Raw genomic sequence first — 20,412 nt, 5'->3', positions numbered from 1 at the left:
TAGCAGCTCGATTATAAATATCCGTCTATGTAAGTTACGGCGAGCTGCACAAACGCGTTGGACTCCGATGTATTTTGTAAACCCATGAGCATCCATAGTATTGCAACGTCCGTTATTGTTGATGGCTTGTTCGAGATGCATCGGAGCGGCGCGGACCGATCGGAGCTCCGGGAGTGTTTGGAGAACATACGACTCCTTGTGCTTTTAGATCGCTATCGCAGTGCTTTGATGTCATGCGGAGATCGATCTGCGAGAAGCCGATGCATCTCGAACAAGCCTGGCGTACTGTTTGGCGCTACCGCACTAGCGTTGCTGGGCAACATGAGACGTATACAGTGACGTAAGATCTGGCTCTGTTGTGGCTCTCTAGCCGGTGGAAAGGCAAATCGGTTCTTATTAAGCTCGTCAGTCGAACCCACTCTGAACCAGCTTTGGCTCTGGCTCTGAACCAGCACCCGGTTCTTGTTGGTGGAAAAGGGGTATATTATTGAGAGCTACATAAACCACGTGACCGCGTGGCGGCGAGATCAAAGTGTGTCGCAACTCTCATATTTAACGGCTCTGGCTGCAGCCTGTAGCACGATGACGTATAGCTGGATGGTCCAATACGTACTGGATGGTGGTGTGTTTCGGCGACGTCATAGACATATAATGCGCATGCGCTGGTCTTAAGTGACATGTATGCTCAATATTGTATTGAGATAATGTTCTTACCTGTGTAGTTATTAGTAGGCTACTGATAAATAGTAATAAGTAATTATTGATGAATAATTATTTACATAAAAATGATCCTAGTTTCTCTCTACATACATGCAAAATAGTTCATTTTACAACATTTTAAATCACATGATTTTAAACCTAAATTTGATGGATTAATAGCATGTTGTCACCACAAGTATATATATATATATATATATATATATATATAGGCTATTTTATTTCAGTGTCTGCATGACATGTACGTACATAAAAAAAACAAAAAAAAACTGATTTTAAGTTTCATATACAAACTGGTTACAGCAGTCAGATCAAGCGCTTGTCACTAAAGTGACCATTTACGACAAGTGACATGTAGACTACGTACATAAAAAAAACAACAACTGATTTTAAGTTTCATATACAAACTGATCAGTGATCACACAGCAGTCAGATCAAGCGCTTGTCACTAAAGTGACCATTTATATTTATACATAGCTATCAATGGACAGTTGTGATGTGGTTTTGTACATCTCACAAAAAGGACAGTGATACAGGTTACAGCACTGTGTGCACCTTGAAATTACAGGGCAACTGCTCTTTTTAAAGACATTCATCTAGAACAATGCAATAACAAATAAGTAATCATTAGCCGAGTAGAATCAAGTTAATTTTAGATTAGCCCTGCAGTCTGTCGAGAATCGCTGTGATTATCTTAAAAGTCATATCAGTTAAACATGTTTCACTTCAGATGCATAACACTAACGTTACACACGACTACATGTTGAAGCAACAAATCAGTAAATAAAGATTCCAAAGATGAAATACCTAACGATATACAATCAATGTTTTTAATTATTTCATCATTTTCATTTTTCTTGGAAGATCAAAGCACGTCCCACTCAAGTAGTGTGCATGCATGCAGTACAGTAGTAAGGCTTCTAGTATGAATTCACTTGTGAATTCTTTGGTGGTGTTTCAGACTACCAGCTGTAATAAAGCTCTTCCCACAGTCACAACACACATGATCTCTCACTTCATTATGTGTTTTCTGGTGCAGTTTAAAACTGTTCAGTCGTGAAAAACTCTTTCCACAGAGAGAACACACATAAGGCCTCTCATCTGAATGAACTTTCAGGTGTGATTTTAGATCTGATGATGAAATAAAATCTTTACCACACTGATCACAGTTAAATGGTTTTTCTCCAGAGTGAATACGCAGATGATAACTCAAACTTTTTGAATCTCTGAAACTCTTCTCACACTGAGTACAGTAGTACGGCTTCTCTCCGGTATGACCTCGCTCATGATATTTCAGAGATGCAGAATGAGTGAAACTCTTGTCACAATATGAGCACTTGTAAGGTCTTTCTCCAGTATGAATTCTTTGGTGCTGTTTCAGATTGTCACCTGTAGTAAAGCTCTTCTCACAGTCACAACACACATGATCTCTCACGTCATTATGCGTTTTCTGGTGCAGTTTAAAACTGTTCAGTCTTAAAAAACTCTTTCCACAGAGAGAACACACATAAGGCTTCTCATCTGAATGAACTATCAGGTGTTGTTTTAGATATGATGCTTGAGAAAAACTCTTTCCACACTGAGTGCAGGTGTGCAGCTTTTTGGCTTTTGTTTCTTGAATTTTAAAGTCATGATGTTCCTCCTTAAATTCCTCCAGTTCTTGTCTTTCCTCTTTCACTTCGATTAGATCTAAAATAAACATAACATTAGAGTCAGTTCAAGTGAACCCTGATTTAATATCAGAAAGCAACAGAGATCAAGTATTAGACCTTTGATGTGCCAAAGTTTAGTTCTGTCATTCTCTTGTTAAAATGATCAAAATGAGTTTGACTACTGTTATAGCCTAAAATTATGATTAAAAGTACATAAAAGATGACGATTAAAATTATATAAGCATTTCTATAGAATTTTTCATTCATATACTGATTATTATTTCACAGCTACCAAAACAATGAAGAATCAAGAATGGACACCAACCTATTTGTTCCTCAGTATCTTCATGTTTTATTCTGGATGGTTCTGGATCACTCATGTCTTCAATCTTCACTTTAATAAACTCCATCTTTAACAGTCACACAGATTTCAGCTGCTACTCCTGGAGTTTGTCCTTCTCTTGTAGAATGAAATGAATATTCCCAGTATTTATTGGTGAATTGTTGTGGGATGGACACCAAATCTGCCAAATTCAAAGAGAAGTTACTGAATTACTTTACTTATATTTAAATTAATTGAACATGTCTGTTTTCTGATAGAAATATAGGGGATTGGGATGCAGTTGCATTTAAAAAAAGATTTGTTTAGTACTTCTCCAACGTCTGAGAGAAATAACAGGACCATCATGTTAAACTGAGCTGCTGAAAAGCCTCTTTGTCTCCACCCCGTTTAGATTAACAGTAGGGGTGGAACGGTACATGTTTTCGTATTGAACCGAAACGGTACGGGCGTCACGGTTCGGTGCATGAATTTACAAGGAGAATACACAATATAAAATTAAATAAAACTCGCATGCAAATTAATTAATGTAATAAGGAACTACTGTTAGATACGCAGGTTCTTTAGGGATACTTAATCTGTAGCCCCGCCGTAGCTCTGAATGCTGCAGCCAGAATGGTCTTTAATGAGCCGAAGAGAGCACACGTCACTTCCCTCCTCACAAAATTGCACTGGTTGCCAGTTGCCGCTCGCATCAAATTCAAGTCACTGACTTTTGCCTATACAGAACAACCACTGGCACTGCTCCCTTTTACCTAAACTCATTACCAAAGAAAACTACGCCAAATAACTTTATAAATGTATTTTATTATAATTATTATATTTATTATTATTATAATTGCTTGCTGGGCTGTCAAAAAAATTAATGCTTCGTTACATCATTATATCTCCCGAGTCTTTCAGGTAGAACTGGTCAACAAAGAAAGTAAATGGCATGTGAAAAAGTAAAGAGTTTGCTTTTATATTATTTGTAACAGAAAAGGCAAAATATCAATCAGGCTAAAATACTTTCTCATTTACCGTCAACATTCAGCAAATGCGCATCTACGTCATTTAAACAAATATCTGAATATCTAATAAACAATTAATTTCACAAACCTTGCAGATTTAATCAAATCCAGCTTTGTGATATATTGTGAAGTGTGCATTTGTAGCCGACATAAACGTGTTCCTGCGAGTGACGGTCGGTCCGTGCGAAGTGAGTGAATGCGAACAGAAGATCAGCTTCACAGGAGACGCGATCGAAAAACTTTAAATCCTTCATTTTATAATATGCTGTGCTATATCCACTGTGTCATATCCATATCGTTGTCACTGTGTGCTGTATGTAAAATTAGCGTTACCTTGTCTTTCATTTGAAAAAATATGATTACCAGTCTGCACAAAATTACCAGATTACTGAGTGCCCTGTTAGTGTGTTTACTTCCTTTTTATTCACATATTAATATATTTTAAGACAATTACTTTATTTGTGAAAAATACTGTAATAGGATCGCAGATTCAAGAAGTTGCCACCTAAAGTATAAGCATGTTTATTTATAAACATCTATATATGCCTGTATGTATACATAAATATCGGCTTTATATCGGCATCAGCCATCAAAAACCAATATCGGTCGACCACTAGATATGATATATATATATATATAACGTTGATATAACTGATCACATGGATTTAGACCAGTGTTTCTCAACCCTGCTCCTGAAGGACCCCCAACACTGCACGTTTTCTTTGTCTCCCTAATCAAACACACCTGACTCAACTCATCAGCTCATTATCACATATATTCCCATATGATAATGAGCTGATGAGTTGAATCAGGTGTTAAATCACAGTTTATTATTGTGAGGTAATGCAGCGCTGTTTCACTTGGTCTAATGTTACACTATCACACTAAGGGGGCTTTCACACTGGCAGTTTAGTTCGGAAAGGGGCACAGTTCGCATGAAAAATTGCTAATGTGAACGCTGTCATGTGGACCCGGGTGCGCACTGGGGTACCGAACCCGAGACTGCCTGGAGGAGGTGGTCTGAGTTCGGTTGCTCCCGAACCGTGCTGCGGCTCGAGTGTATGAGAAAGCAACATGGACCCAGGTCCGCACTTGTTCAGGAAGAAAAGTATCCTGCGCATGCATTTTAGCCAATTATGATGCATTTAGTTAAATAAAACGCACGTAAGGGATGATATTGTTGATGATTTACCTTCGATACGAGCAAGAGTGATCATGCAGTGCATTTGCGTGTATAGTACGTGCAATCGGGGCAACAAATTATTGGAAATCCACTGTATCCTTTTGCAAGCAGCGGAAAGACACCTTATGTGACACACACACACACACTGTAAACCTGTGTTGTTTACTCGGCTATATATTGACCCGCGTAGTGTTTTCTGTCATGCGCCGTGCACGTTTGCGATGACGTAAGATGCACACAAAAGTGTGAAACCAGACCAACGCTGCAGGGGGCGCTGGGATCAATCGCACTCGGCCTCAGACCGCAGCAAACGAGCCCAATGTAAAAGCCCCCTAAGCATTTAAATGTGTGTTGAAAGTTATGTTATTCTATGTGTTAGTTTGTTTGCTATATGAAACTAGCAGTAAGTTAGATCAACATTAGAAAAACATACGGATCATATTCTAACATTTCATCATGTTGAGCTATATAACATTGATTTGTTTTATGTACATTTGCTCACCTGTCTAATAAAGTATGTGCAAGAGCGCTGTCGCTGTCAAGTCGTGACTCGTGAAGCTCCGTCAACTCCAAGTTAGTCGCGGACGTGGAGCTCTCGGCATCTCAAAAACACCACGCCGATATTGATCCTCATTTCAGTTCTACTTTTTTGTCCCCAAGTCTGCTTGCCATGGTCTATAATGTTTGAACAAAACAAGAACAGCGTGCCGCTAAACATTATGCACTACGCAGTTGTCCACGTCTGTTGCCATGGTTACATCATGGCTATGGCAGTACCAGCGGAAACCGAGAATAGCGCGGATATTGCTTCATTGACAGGCAACATTTTTTTTCCAGGACGGCCAATTATTTAAAATTGGAATTTCTCTGAAATAAAACATCTTTGGAGACTTTTGGGATATTATAAGTACACAACTGCAGGAAATATATCACACATTGCAAGTGATTTTTGGATATTTTATTACAAAATTCTTACATATTGTACCTTTAACTTGTACACAAAGGTCGAGGGTGGGTCTTTTAGACAAATGTTCATCCTGCTCTCAAAAGGTGTAACCTCTGAATGCAAATTTCCATTTTTAGCACATGTTTTCATGTGAAAGAAGTTTGTCAATATAATGAAATCCAGCAAAAAGGCTTGGCACGTTTTGTAACTCAAATTTAGCCTGTGATGCTGAGTGGATACCAGCAATCCACATCATGTATTTCTAAATGTCCGGTTTAACCTCCATCTTATACTCATTTGACGCCGCATGCCGCATCCAATGTAGACAGCATTGCTTTCGTTTGAAGGCGCTTAACACACTCAAGCACCCCCGTAGAAACGAGCATGGCAGCTCGCGCCAGGTCTAGACACGGTGAAAGTTACCTGATTGTGACGGATGGCCGAATTACCATGACACATTATAAATTAGCATTATAGTCTGTGATAGATACAGTGCCAAAAAGAAGAGAAGAGGATAAAAGGGGATAAAACAGAGGTAAAGTGATGTAATGAATGAACAGTTTATCTGCATAGTACAGTAGTAAGATACTATATTTAATGGCAGTTATTTTGACCTTAAACTTTATGCTAACAGTTGTTCTGAGTTCTCCAGAGGCCCAAGACAGTGTGGTTTGTAACAATCATTTACTATCACTTTTATTAATTTAATGTTTTACTCTACAGTTGTGCAGTTTTGATGGGGATATATGGCATTTTTTCAATTTGTTTGCCAAAAGTATTAATGATAGGCTACTGGTTTATAAAAAGTAGCAACGTTTTAAGTAAAATTCACATTAAAAAAGACATTTCACAGTTTAATTCATGGTGAAAACATGAAACGTGCCATAGTTTAGTGGAAGATTGCTGCCATCAACTGCAAAACAAACACTTTTGCTAGTGCTCAATGAATAGTTTGAGCATGAATGACATTTGGACGATGACATCACGGTTTTATCCAGAGCAGCTATATATAAATTAACTAAATTAATATTTTTTTTACAACAAAAATAAACCATCACTGAACATACAAGATGGATAATGACACTATTTTCTTCTAGATCTGCTGTGCAGGAGAAGCAAACTTTGTTTACTTTTTTGCATTATTTTCCTGTTATCACTGTAAAGCTGCTTCGAAATAATCTGTACTGTAAAAAGCACTATAAAAATAAAGGGGACTTGACTTGAATGCTAGATGTAGGCTAATGCTCTTGCTATTTGTGTTTAGGCTGCAATGTGTATATATGTATATATATATATATATATATATATTAGGCTAAATAATCATGAACACAAAGAGGGGGTAAAATGGGCTGTGATGCATGGGACACCAGGTAAAATCTTGCCTAGGGCAGCAAATTGGTCAGGGTCGGCCCTGCATTTGATGTTATTGTATTGATTATCTTTGAATTGATTATGAAATTATGATACATTTACCTGACATAATAAATTGCAAACATTTGATTTTATTCTAACTGGCTTTGACATTATTTTCAGTAAAAAGTTCCAGTTCAAGCCCTTTCTTCAGAAGCTTGTCTATCTTGACAGCAACTGTGGCTGCAGTCAATTCCATTCTTGGTATGGTTGGAGATTTTAAAGACGCAACCCTTGCCTTTGCCATAATCAGAGTGGATTGAGCTTCACTGCTTGCAGTGCGTAGCAGTAGGTAGCTTTTTGTTCAGCATCAGCAAAATGATGAAACTGTGCAAAGACTGGCGCACCAAACTGCTTTGTCTTAACACATCTGTCAACTCCAAAGGTCTCAAGCTGTTGCAATCCAGACATCCACTTTTTCCAGCTCTTAATGACATTATCAGGCAGGTCTTCATCTCAGCTATACTTCTGCCGGCATAAGTCTTGCAAGATTCTTTTGGCAGGCAGTACCACTGGAGCGAGAAAACCCAAAGGATCAAAAATGGAACAGACGAGGGAAAGTAGGCCTCTCCTAGTGTGTGGTTGAACTTTGAGGTTGATTTTGAACTTGAACGGATCCGTTTCGGCACATCACTGGATTCCCAATGCTCTCTCCATTGGCAATTTATCCTCATCTAAGTCCAAATCCTGAAAACCCTGGGTCTTTTCCTCTTCAGGAATGAGGTTGAGCAACCTTCGACTGTTACTCGACCACTTCGTTAGTCGAAATCCACCTTTTGCCAACATATTCCTCAAGTCAGCACAAAGAGTATCGCTGTGTCTTCATCTGTAGCTGACTTAAGACAATCGTCTACATAGAATTTTTTCTTCACTGTTTTAGCAGCTTCTTGACCAAATTTATCCTCAAAATCTGTAGCACATTTCTGAAGTGCAAAGGTTGCAACACTTGGCGAAGACGTCGCGCCGAAGATATGGACCAACATCTTGTGTTTGACAAGTGCCTGCTCGTAGTTCCCATCAGGCCACCAAAGAAATCTGAAGAGATCCGTGTCTTCATTGCTGACTCTGACTTGGTGGAACATAGCCTCCATGTCAGCCATGACCGCCATGGTCTCCTGACGGAACCTTAAGAGGACCCCCAGCGAGCTTGTTAGGTCCAGACCCTGCAGGAGCTGTTGGTTCAGCGATGTTCCTTGAAAACTCGCTCCCAATCAAAAACAACACGCAGTTTCTGCTTAACTGGATGTCTAACTCCGTGATGAGGCAGATACCATGTTCGTCCCTCATTTGGCTGACGTTCAGCGCTATCCAACTTCACTGCGTAGCCTTTCTTGAGAATGTCGTCCATAAATGCAACGTATTCTGCATGAAACTTGGCATCTCTGGGGAATCTTTTCCATAGGTTCGGCGCACGCTGCTCTGCGACTGCTCTGTTGTTTGGCATATACAATGACTTGTTCTTCACCAGCAGGCAAACACTGCAATGACCATCCACAAGTTTTGAGGACCAAGACACCATGTCAATAAACTAGTGATCATCTTTGGACATTTCAACGTCTTCATTTTGTCCAGCATCAGGAAAGTCCTGCGTGAACTGCAGTTGCCAGAGCTTTTCTAGCTTGGCTACTGAGATACGATTGTTGATGACTCCTTTCAATGTGTTTGTCTCCCTCATATCGCTTCCACCTCTGAGTGGCCCATTTACAGTCCATCGTAATATTGTTCTCACAGCGTATGGGCCGTCATCCACGCTGTTAACCACCTGCAGTGGCTCCGTCGCCTTGGGAACATTTGGAATGTTTCTCGGTGAAAACACCTCTGAAAGTTCAATAAAGTGGTTGCCATCCAAGCTACTGATTTCCAGTCCATTCACAATGCAAGTGTTAACAATAGACTAATTCCCCATCGTTTGCAACAAGATGCTTGTACTGCATCCTTTCATGCTCAGTCGGTTTATTAATGACTCCGTAGCAAAAGTAGCTGAGCTACCCGGATCCAAAAATGCGTACGTTGTCACTGCCTTGGTTCCCTTTTGCGCCTTGTCCCACACTGAAATGATTGAAAGAGTGCAGTTTTCCTTACCGGCCCCAGTGACGGCAAAAGTTTCCTTCATGTGTACAAGAGCGCTTGAAACAGATTGCTGTCCACAACGCTCGCTTGTTTCTTCTCGCAAGTCTTTAGTGTTCATGTGCAGCAATGTGGGATGCAGTCGAGAGCATTCTTGACATTGAGCTTTCTCTTTACAGCTGCTGCTCATGAGACCATGTTTTAAGCATGCAAAACATAGACCGTTGCTTTGCAGGAAGTCACTCTTTTCATTGTGCGGCTTGCACTTGAGTTTTCTGCAGACTGTGTTGCTTTCCCTTGCAATAAACACAGGGCTTGCTGTTTGCGTCCATTGAGACATTATGTGCTTTTGCCGTTGGTTGTTTGTCATTTTCAGTCATGAATTTTTTTCAGTTTGGTAGGAGACAATGGCTGTGAATACTTGCTTTGGTCTGAATGTCTCTGCATATTGTATGTTTGTTTTCTGTTGTACTGGTTGTTTTGGCCTAGTGGTGTTTTCTTGTATGTTTCCATAGAGTGGGTGTAGTATATATCTGACTTGCTTGTTTACAAATTCGACAAAATCCTTGAACTTCACTCTTTTCTTTGTTTTTTCTTGTAGGTCGCATGCAGACTTTCTCCAAGCTTCTTTGAGTTTGTATGGCAGTTTGTTAGCTAGTGCCATTATGTTAGCTGTGTTGTCCAAATCTTCCATGTAGCTTATATCAGTCATTGTGTTGCAGCAGCCTGTGAGAAACAATGTGAAAGACTGCAGTGCAGCGCCATCTTCTGGCCTGATTGTCTGCCAATCCAAAGCCTCCTTTATGTATGCTTTTGCTATCTTGTAGTCATCACCAAAAAACTCCTTTAGCATTTCTTTCGCTTTAGCATTACCTGCTGAGGGTTCCATGTGAATGCAGCTTTTTACCAACTCATGTGGTTGTCCACTTGTGTACTGCAACAAAAACTGTAGGCGATCACGACTGTCACCAGTGCGGCCTTTAACTCCATGTTCAATAGATCTGATAAAGGATTTATACTCAAGCGGGTCACCCTTGAATGTTGGAATGGTGAGCTCAGGGAGTAATGTGGCTTTGTGATTCTTCACGAGGTACTCAGTGACGTCAACTTGCTGAGAGATAGCCTTGCATAGTCTATCAAGCATTGGTCCATGATTGATGTCCATGTTCGATGCAGGCAGGGCCCTTTTCCGCCTTGCTAGCTGAACCTTGTTTTCAAGCTTGGGCGTAGGCGAGGTGTGCTGTGTTGGTGGTTGGTAGGTGATGTTCACCTTTGTTTCAGCGATCTGTTCTGATTAGCTTCTATATTGCTCTCGGCTGCTTGTGTGCATTCATATTATTGCAAAACTTCCATTTTTGTATCTGACTCTGCAAGAGCAGTCTGCATTGCATGCATCTCCTTTCTAGCCTTTATCGCAGTTTCTATTATTTTTTGCTCAGCATCAAACTCCGCCTCTCGCCGCTTTTCTTCTGCATGCAGGTGAGCCTCCCTGCATCTTTTTTCTGCATGCCAATCTGCTTCTTCCTTTTTTATGGCTAGCTTCTCTCTTTAAGCTTAATTTCTGCCTATATTCTGACTGAAGATGATGATGACACACTTCCACATTGTGATCCGGTTCTACTTGAGCGTTTCGTTTGTGGTTTTTGATAATGTAGACCTACTATCTGTGGGCATTACGTGTTTATCACACTCTTCAGCCTGCTCAGACCATTTCATGACCGCTTTCATCCATTCCTCACATTTCCAGAAGAAATCATTTATTGACTTATTTTTAAGATCAAACCAATTTCGTTGATCCAAGAATTCTTCATCAGACATAAATCTTCTCAAACCAGAATTAAAATCGGAAAATTCTTGCTGCAAACCACTGAAGTCCACACAAAATTTATTTTTAACTATGTCAGCATTTGCATCATCTTCCATTAATTGCTCAATATGCTTTACCATGCTCATTAGCTGGGATAGCTTATACCTGCGTGCACGAAGTTGTCGGGACTTGTGTTCTTCCACAGCTTTCTCAGTCAATTTTACAGTACGTTTTTCACTGTCTTGTTCCTCCAGAACAAGCAAATGTTTCCACACTTTATTAGCGCAAATGTCAAAACCGTAGGGTGAGCTTAACACATACACACTGCGTTCCACTTCGTCGTTCAGCCGAACGGCATCCTTTTAATTATTTATTTCTCTCTCATGGCGGCGCACGCGCCTACCGCACTCCTCGTGGTTTCGATTAACGATCCACAGCAGAGCAAGGAAAGCTACGACTTAGTTTCACCGTGAATGTTTCCTCCTTCCGTCTTTTGTCTCGAATCAGGCAGTTCCAAAGTCCAATAATCCATGCAGTGCAAGCTTTTTGTCTAAAATGTAGGTTTCCACTGAATGAAGCTTTAGCTTGACGCTTTATCCACTCCTTTCGTCCACATCCACTTCAATAAATCCACAGGATAAACTCGTGAAAAATATATCCGTTTACTTGGTTATCAACAAAAAACATCAGCACAGTTATATTACAAAAATAAAAAATGATTATTAACGTCAAAAAAGTGGAGAGAAAGAGAAATAAATGTAAAGGTCAAAAAACTGTATGGCTCCACTCCCTGCGTGCCTGACTGTTCTCACAGAAAACTTCACTAACTCTCCTCACTAACTTTCACGAGAGTATTCCCAGCACTTAAAGGTGCATGCAGTTAAAGATAAAAATGTGATTACAATCCTCTATTCCCAAAATATCACCAATGTAATATGAATACACTCTAAATTATCAACACGCATTTTAGATAATTACACAATAAACTCCTTGCATTACAGTAAATATTAACTGCATCAAACTGTAAATACTGTAAATATTCCCTTCAATTTCTCCACATAAAATGAATCATGCAAATGACTGTTTAAAGGTGCAATGTGTAGATTTTAGCGGCATCTAGTAGGGGTGTCGAAATTAATCGTTTCTACGATGCATCGCGATGCAGACGAGGATGATTCGGTTATCGGTTCAGTAATAGACCATAACCGGTTATAATGTACTGACGCTTTTCTGACGTCATTTGTCACGCATGTGCTTTGTCGTGATACCCTCGCAGAGGGAGGCGAGATGTGTGCGCATAATTAAAAATGCTCCAGCTACTTTAAAAGCCTACATCTGGACACATTTCGGCTTTTATGAACAACCTGGTAAGCACGACCTGGAGAAGACACGCGCTGTGTGCGCTCATGTCACGCACAAATAGAATAGGCAGGAGGTAATAGCTATATTAACTTGATAAACAATGTTAGCCGTGTTCACCCCGAGCTGTTACGCTTGGCAGAGCCGGACTGCTTTAGAGTAAGAGAATGAGCTTCAACGTCACCGAATCCGCAGCCAAAACAAATAATCCACCCGCCTAAATATTGTTCTCTGATTTAAGTATTCGCTGCCAGCCGATGGTGAAATTACAATTATTCTGTGTTGTTACGGGAGATTATAAATGATCGTCATCTTCAACAGTGAACTCTCGACGGTTAATGCGCGCGCCTCTAATGGTGACATATACACTGATGAATGAGCGCTGCTTTTAAATAAACATTTCTTTAAAACAAAATTGATTTGATAAAATTTTATTTTCTTAATGGCATAAACAGGCCTTTGAAATTCAAACTGGAATGTCACTGTTTCTGTCACTGCGACTTCCCGAACAGACGAACACACACGCACGGATGACTTTTAAAGTAAATTTGAAAATTGAGGATGCGGTGCATCGAAATGCATTGTGATACCGAATTGAACTGAATCGATGACATGATAATCGTAACCGAACCGAACCGTGAGACCAGTGTAGGTTCATAGCCCTAGCATCTAGTGGTTCGGTTATGAGTTGCACTAATGGCTCAGCCCACTGCTCACCCCTCCCTTTCGAAGAAGCTACGGTTGCTGAAACGGGACAAACATATCGTCGTCTGAGACAGCAGAGAATAGCCAGAGTAAGCCAAGAGTGTGTAACATTGTCACTGTTTCTGTACCACAGTCCATTATAAACCACATGGATAAAGTTTACAAAGCCATAGTCAGGTGAGGATCAAGGGTCTTAATATATAATATAATAATAAAAGTAATCAGCTGATTGTATCACGAAAGTAACCAGCACATTTCTCCCCACATAGCAGACCCCATAATACAGCGAGGGAGAAGAACCACATGAAACTATCCAACTACATATTTTTTCTAACAGGGTAGTAAAAGTTTAGCTGGCTAATATGAGCTGTTATGCTGTAGGGCTGTGGCTGAGCTGGTTAAAGCGTAAAGCATTGTTTATAGTCGACGAGTCTGAAAAAATGATGTGATTGTAACAGTGCACGTGCCTCCGCATCCCCTAGACACCATTTACTACACACAAATTAATAAATAATAATGAATAAAAATATAGTTGTTTTTTCTCTGGTTTTGAAAACTCTTCACGATCAACTTAAAATGCTTCAAAGATCGACTTGTCGACCGCGATCGACGGGTTGGCTGACTCCTATAACGTTACTGTTTTACGGTCAATAGTACTAATCAGCTGATTGTCAAAGCTATAACACAGCGAGGGAGAAGAACTAAGTTACATGAACTATCCAACTACATATTTTACACCACTGATAAGGGAAAAGTCACTACGCACGGTGTCTATGGCTAGCTTATAGCTTTCAAGGTAGTGACGAAACGCGCTCTGTAGCGCTGTTTGTTCGCTGTCGGCTACGATAGAAACATGACGTCACAATATGTCGACCTTCATGGAAGGGGGGTGTCCGCTGTTATGTAGATATAAATATCTCAAACATACCGGTGCATTGAGTAAAGAGTATAGGGCGGCAGTGGCTCAGTGGTTCATGTAGGTTGTCTACAAACCGAAAGGTTGGTGGTTCAATCCCCGGTTCCACCTGACCAAGTGTCGAGGTGTCCATGAGCAAGACACCTAACCTCAACTGCTCCCGACGAGCTGGATATTGCATGGCTGACACCGCTGTCGGTGAATGAATGTGTGTATGAATGGGTGAATGTGAGGCAAATATGTAAAGCGCTTTGGTGGCCATTCGGTCTGTGAAAGCGCTATATAAATGCAGTCCATTTACCATTTTGAGTAAGGTCTTTATACACCACTGAACACAAAGTTATGGATCTTATATTGCATTTCTGTCAAAGGCTTTTAAACAAGCAGATGAGATGCCGTCTGGGCCTGAGGCTTTCCTAGTCTTCTGTTTTTTGAAGACTCGGCTCACGTCCTCCAGACAGACCTTAAGCTCAGGTTGGGTGCGTTCTCTCCCCACTGCTCTTCTCTCCGTACACTAATGACTGCACTTCTAAAGACCCCACTGTCAAGCTCCTGAAATTTGCAGACGACACCACTGTCATCGGTCTCATCCAAACCGGTGACGAGTCTGCTGACAGACTGGAGGTTGAACAGCTGGCTGTCTGGTGCAGTTATAACAACCTTGAGCTGAACACGCTCAAAACAGTGGAGATGATCATGGAGATGATCCTCGTCAGGAGGAACAGCCCAGCACTCCCCCCACTCACCATCATGAACCGCACTGTGGAAGCAGTGGAGTCATTCAGGTTCCTGGGCACTATCATCTCTCAGGACCTGAAGTGGGACAATCACATTGACTCCACTGTGAAAAAGGCCCAGCAGAGACTGTACTTCCTTCGCCAGCTGAGGAAGTTCAACCTGCCACCGGAGCTGCTGATTCAGTTCTACTCAGCCGTTATTGAGTCTGTCTTGTGCGCTTCCATCACTGTCTGGTTTGGTTCAGCTACCAAATCAGACATCAGGAGACTACAACGGACAGTCCGGACTGCGGAGAGGATCATTGGTGCCCCCCTGCCAAACCTCCAGGACCTGTACTCTTCCAGAGTGAGGAAAAGAGCAGGTAAAATCATCACAGACTCCACTCACCCTGGTCACCAGCTGTTTGAACTGTTACCGTCAAGACGGAGACTCAGAGCACTGGCCACAAGAACATCTCGGCACAGGAACAGTTTATTCCCACAGGCCATCTGAACAGTTAACACACCTCCCAAGGCATATGCCTGTAAGTGCAATACTCCCACTGTTTAGTGCAACATCTTAAAAATTCAGGTGATATTTATATTTATTCATACTACACAAAATACTGTAAATATGTTCATAATCTGTAAATGTTTATTCTGACAAAACCCAACTGTGACCATATATTTTTATAGTATTTTCATATTTTTTATAATTTTATTTGTAGAATTTGTATTACTATTTGTATTACTATTACTTGTTGTATCTGTATTTGTATATGTGCACTGGAAGCCTCAGTACCAAGGAAAATTCCTTGTGTGTGCAAGCACACTTGGCAATAAAGCTCTTTCTGATTCTGATTCTGAATAGATCCTCAGAAATATTACACATTGCACCTTTAACAGATAGATTAAATTATTTATCAATTAACTGCATTTAGGCTCCTACACCCTCTATTCGACCTCTGCTTATTCATTATTTTATGGTGATGTCCAAGATCTTCTGTAATTTAATACATTAAACACATTTTATTGGTGTCAACAGCAGGGCTCCAGACTGCGAACAAATAATTGCATTTTACGACCATTTTTCCTGCATTTTGGTGCGACAAAAATTCGATATAGGTCATGCTGGTGCAACCACAACGTTGCCCAGCATTAGATGGAAAACTAAATAAAAAAGCGGAACAAAACTGCGCCACTCATTTGAGCTTCACAGACCGTTTATAAGTTCAGACCAATAATAGACAGCGCAGCGTCACAAGCTACTTGATCACGCGACACTGTTACTACACAGCGCTGGGAGATCCAGTAAAGAAATCCATTGAATTCGCCACATAATTAATAACATCGCTGTGAGATCCACAGTGAAAAATTCAGATTTGGCAAAAAGTTCTCTGTTATAAACCATAGATATCAGATCAAACAGCGCTGATGTGGAAACCAGGATGAATGAACAAGTTATAGAAGGCTTTAAGTCCACAAATCAGCAACATTCACCATGGATTTAATATAGTAACACTGTAACTATAGTATTGTGACAGACAATAGTCAGACGCTTACGAGTACTACACATCTTTTTTTACACTTTAAAACTATAATATCATATTGAAATACTATTTTTAACGTGATGACTGAAACATTTTTTGTTTATCCTTCAAAGATGGTCTCCATTTACAAAATTAAAAGTTTTAAGATTTAGGAAAACTCACACTTATTTAAAAATAAAAAAAGATTAAATTACCATTGTAACCAGTAGGTGGTTGCTGAGGACAGCTTTATTAGCTATTTTCACTCCCTAATATCTGTTTCCTCGTTTTGCTTTTAAATTGATATCGAAACATTATGAATGATAATAATTAAAGTTAATTTTATCTACACCTCAAATTAAGCTCAGTGCTTTATTGTCAGCTCACATTATCACTTTCTGTAGAACTTAGTGGTTCCAGTACTGCTGCCCTCAAATGTTAGTCTGGAGCCCTGTGAACTTAAAAAAAAAACTGCACATTGTAATATATGGACTATGGGTTATGCAGCCTATATTTATTGCCAAAGCATTTGTAAGTAATACAGTCAAAACAGGGGAAAATGTAAATTTTCAGCCTGAGCTCCTAAAAAATGAAAAAATATCAGTTATGGGTAGGGTGACCACCCGTCCCGCTTTGCGTTGTACCGCACGTCGCATATTGAGAAAATGTCCCGCATTTTCATCAGTCTGTTGGTTTTTAATGATCATATTAAGAAAACGTGCATGCGTTCTTTTGCCTTTTTAAGAAAGCATTTTATTTATTATTTTAACTAGCAGAAGTACAAATACAACAGCCATTTTTAAAATCCTATCCAATTGTTGAAAAGAAAGGAGTAAACACGGTCACTAGTAGGTTGTGACGACTGTCAATAAAAATGTGGAGCAGTGATTCGTTCCATGTGTTTCTATCAGAAAACAAATGGATAATTCGGTAAATTAAATTTTTTATTTAACATAATTTATCAACTTGTTGCCTGCTGTGGTTGTTTTAATTCACATCCTTTCTAAAAAAATATGAACGTTTTTAGTTTAATATATTCTTAATATATAAGACTGTCAATTATCTAAATTCATATTGGTTTATATTTTATTTGTTCATTATTTATTTTGTTGGATTTTAGTTGGACTTGGTCAGAACTGTTTCAAAAATAGTTATCTGCATGATGCCTGCCTTTGAGCTCAGTGATGTTGAATTTAAATGTCATGTAAAATAAAGACATGTTATGTTACATTGTGATGTAATGGTGTTTTTTGGAAGGGACTAAAGAACAAATAATTTTTATCAGCTGAAAGGCAGAATACAAATGTTTTTATTAAGTTAAATAAACATTATATAACAGTTTCAGGTTATGATTTAGTGTCCCACATTTTCCCATACAAACTTATAATCGTCCCACATTTTGGTTTGTTTGATGGTGGTCACCCTAGTTATGGGCTACAACAGCGTTTCTAGTAAAAACAGTTAGTCTGGAGCCCTAAACGGAGTCTGTGAAAACACTCTACCAACATATTAATAATAATAAACCAAGACACACAACATATATAATTACATTGGCCCTTAAACACACAAACTCGAGGAGCTGTTTAATGTTCAACTCTGCAAACTGGTAACATCTCTTACCTGCAGACTAGAAATACGGCATCCGAAGAAAATATTCCATATTTGTCCTTCATTCGCGATCGTTAACAGCGTCACTTTCAGTCTCAACTGGTGAAAGTTTCAGTTCGTCTCTTCTCGTCTCGCTTCTTTCTACGCATCGTCAGTGCGCAGAATCAGAGCGTCATGTTTCTTAAAGGGGTCGCAAAGTCCCCGTGAACCGGAAGTTGCAACCGACTTTATTTAGAGTTTTGTGTGTGGCGTATTTCCGAGAGAAACGGAATGGGTGACATTTGCTTGTTGTAATTCTTTAAAACTAAATTTTATTTTTTATCTTTTTCAACCACTGAATGTAATACTACGTATATGTATCTATTCAAAATGTATATTGGTCAATCTCAGGGAACTTTGCTTATTTGTTTACAAGGTTTCTAAGCAGAAGATGGACGCGTGTCTTAGTCCTGTTACCGAAACTCATGTGACATTTAAAAAGCATGTTTAAAAGCATGTCAGTTAGTTCCTTTGTCTTCCCCACAAGAAAGTGTTTATTTTAAAGGGACAATGTGTAGCTTTTTAGGTATTTTATTATCTAAAATCAATAATTTTATTCATAAATATGTTTTGTCTCATATATATGAGGAGCTCTTTTCCAAAACGTTATAAATCCATTTCAATAATTTTCAGGAAAATTAATTTTTTTACCTAGACCCACACATTTTGTGAATATTCAACTTATCCTGTTAAAATGTTTTGGGTTTTTTTTTGGCTCAGTCTGAACATGTTGAACAATGATCATTAAATCAAACAACAATATTGTTTATGATAAATTCAAAGTTATTTTTTTTTCCAAAACGCTATAAATCCATCTTTTTTTTTCAAAACGCTATAAATACATCCATTTTTTCCAAAAATGTACGGTTTGTATTTTAAAAAACAAACAAACAAAAAAACAAGAGAATAAGCAAACATCAGGGGCTCATACTATAAATTAATATAAATTAAATTTAGTAGCCTAACACATTTAGGCTAATAGACATTCAGTCTATCTAATCTAATATACGAGGACAGAAATCCACTTAATATGCAATATGCAGACTGAATAGAGGAGGGTTGTAGTATAAGTAACAATTGTAAAAAAAAATAATTAATTCTACATGTTTTGAAACATCACCAATATCTGGTAACGTTATAAACTGTACAATGACAATAAAAATACAATGTTAACAACTTTACCGTTCACATAATATAGTTTTGACAAAACAAAAATTATTATAAAATGAGAAACCTCACATTTGAGCCTAATTAATGATTATGTAATTAAAGTTATATGAACCAAGTGAAAGAAAATGCAAATTCCCTCTCTGACAGAAGAGAAAAGCAGAAATACAGCGGTTACTCCTGAACACAAGCAGCGCTGCGCTTATAAACACTTTATTAGACATTACTGAGGAAAGATAAAAGATGATGCCATCGAAACTTTTATGAAGACCATCATTTCCCTTCAGATACATATTCAAATAAAAACTTGGATCTGCACTAATCATGAATGGCCGATTTCAGTGTCAGAAAGAGAGTTTGCAGGTTTGGTTTCTGTAGCCTTTAATAGTATTTTTAGTCATGTACTTTAACCTGAAGAGTAAAACATTAAAAACACATTAATAGGTGATTATCACATAAAGTGATGATCCTGTAGTTTGTCTGACACTAATGACGTGCTTGATGTGCCAATTTACAGAAGATCTCAGACATCACCATAATGGATGAGGTGAAAACAGGGACTATTGAACGAGATAAAGATGATTTTCAGCAGCTCAGTTAAAGGAGCATTGTGTAGGTTCTGAAATTTCTAACCGTTACTGACAGTGGCCGTTAGAGAAACAGCAGTCAGTCTCATGCTCGTTCTCGGTGCGCACGCTCGTATGAGCACGACCACAGCAACCAGAGAGTGGTAACTATGTCTTACCTTTGCAGTAAAAAGAAAGCCAGCTCGTGGTCTGTTTTAATACCCAGCGCTGACCGGTGCTCCCTCCAAGAATCAAATGCCGCTCTTATGTTGACTCTTGTCTTGTCTTTGCCCGATGCCGGTCACTCTCTATTTTGGCCGCACTAAATAAGGCTTTTTTTTTTTTTTTTTTTTTTTTTTTTACGAAGAGTTTCAGTGGGTGTCTGGATTGTGCTGGAGGCTGGTCGCTTCTTTGGTCCGCAGAGTCCATTTGAAACACCGAGAACGTGCATGACGTCACATTTTGTGAATTTTCGCGCCAGTTCGGGCCCGACGACTCCACACACAATTGAGCCTACAGGCTGATTGAGGCAACCGTCGTGGACATTAAGGTGTCATTCTTTCTATCCCAGCAAACACAGTTACGTTGTGAAGACGTAACAGGACCGGCCCATATTCGTCGTAGCGATGTACCACATAACGTTCCAGCAACGTAACTTTGTGATTCCCATAATCG

General features: G+C 39.3%; 2 protein-coding genes across 3 annotated transcripts in view; one reads left to right on the top strand and one right to left on the bottom strand.

The window, feature by feature from the left end:
- LOC143716529 (uncharacterized) overlaps positions 1 to 20,412 on the top strand; it is a 204,952-nt gene that overhangs the window by 140,607 nt on the left and 43,933 nt on the right. The window lies entirely within an intron of this gene.
- On the bottom strand, positions 1,155 to 18,369 carry LOC143715453 (uncharacterized). 2 transcript variants are annotated; one of them, XM_077207271.1, is made up of 3 exons: positions 17,978 to 18,369; positions 2,695 to 2,893; positions 1,155 to 2,406 (listed from the first exon to the last, which is right to left on the bottom strand). In XM_077207271.1, the coding sequence occupies exons 2-3, from the start codon at positions 2,777 to 2,779 to the stop codon at positions 1,649 to 1,651; spliced, it is 843 nt and encodes a 280-aa protein (XP_077063386.1). In that variant the 5' UTR covers positions 2,780 to 2,893; positions 17,978 to 18,369; the 3' UTR covers positions 1,155 to 1,648. The 2 variants fall into 2 exon arrangements, with proteins under 2 accessions (XP_077063386.1, XP_077063385.1); XM_077207270.1 differs by lacking the exon at positions 17,978 to 18,369 and having other exon boundaries at positions 2,695 to 3,409.

This window comes from Siphateles boraxobius, unplaced genomic scaffold (assembly GCF_051911475.1).
Source record: "Siphateles boraxobius isolate OS27281-9 unplaced genomic scaffold, OSU_SipBor_1 6, whole genome shotgun sequence".
NCBI classification, from domain to species: domain Eukaryota; kingdom Metazoa; phylum Chordata; class Actinopteri; order Cypriniformes; family Leuciscidae; genus Siphateles; species Siphateles boraxobius.
This window is presented reverse-complemented; position numbering and strand designations above follow the sequence as displayed.

Bases quoted from the DNA above. Each gene is read 5' to 3' on its own strand.
- LOC143715453 (XM_077207271.1), bottom strand. From the start codon at position 2,779: ATGGAGTTTATTAAAGTGAAGATTGAAGACATGAGTGATCCAGAACCA. The intron at 2,407-2,694 runs GTTGGTGTCCAT...TGTTTATTTTAG, and splicing joins AGATACTGAGGAACAAATAG to ATCTAATCGAAGTGAAAGAG.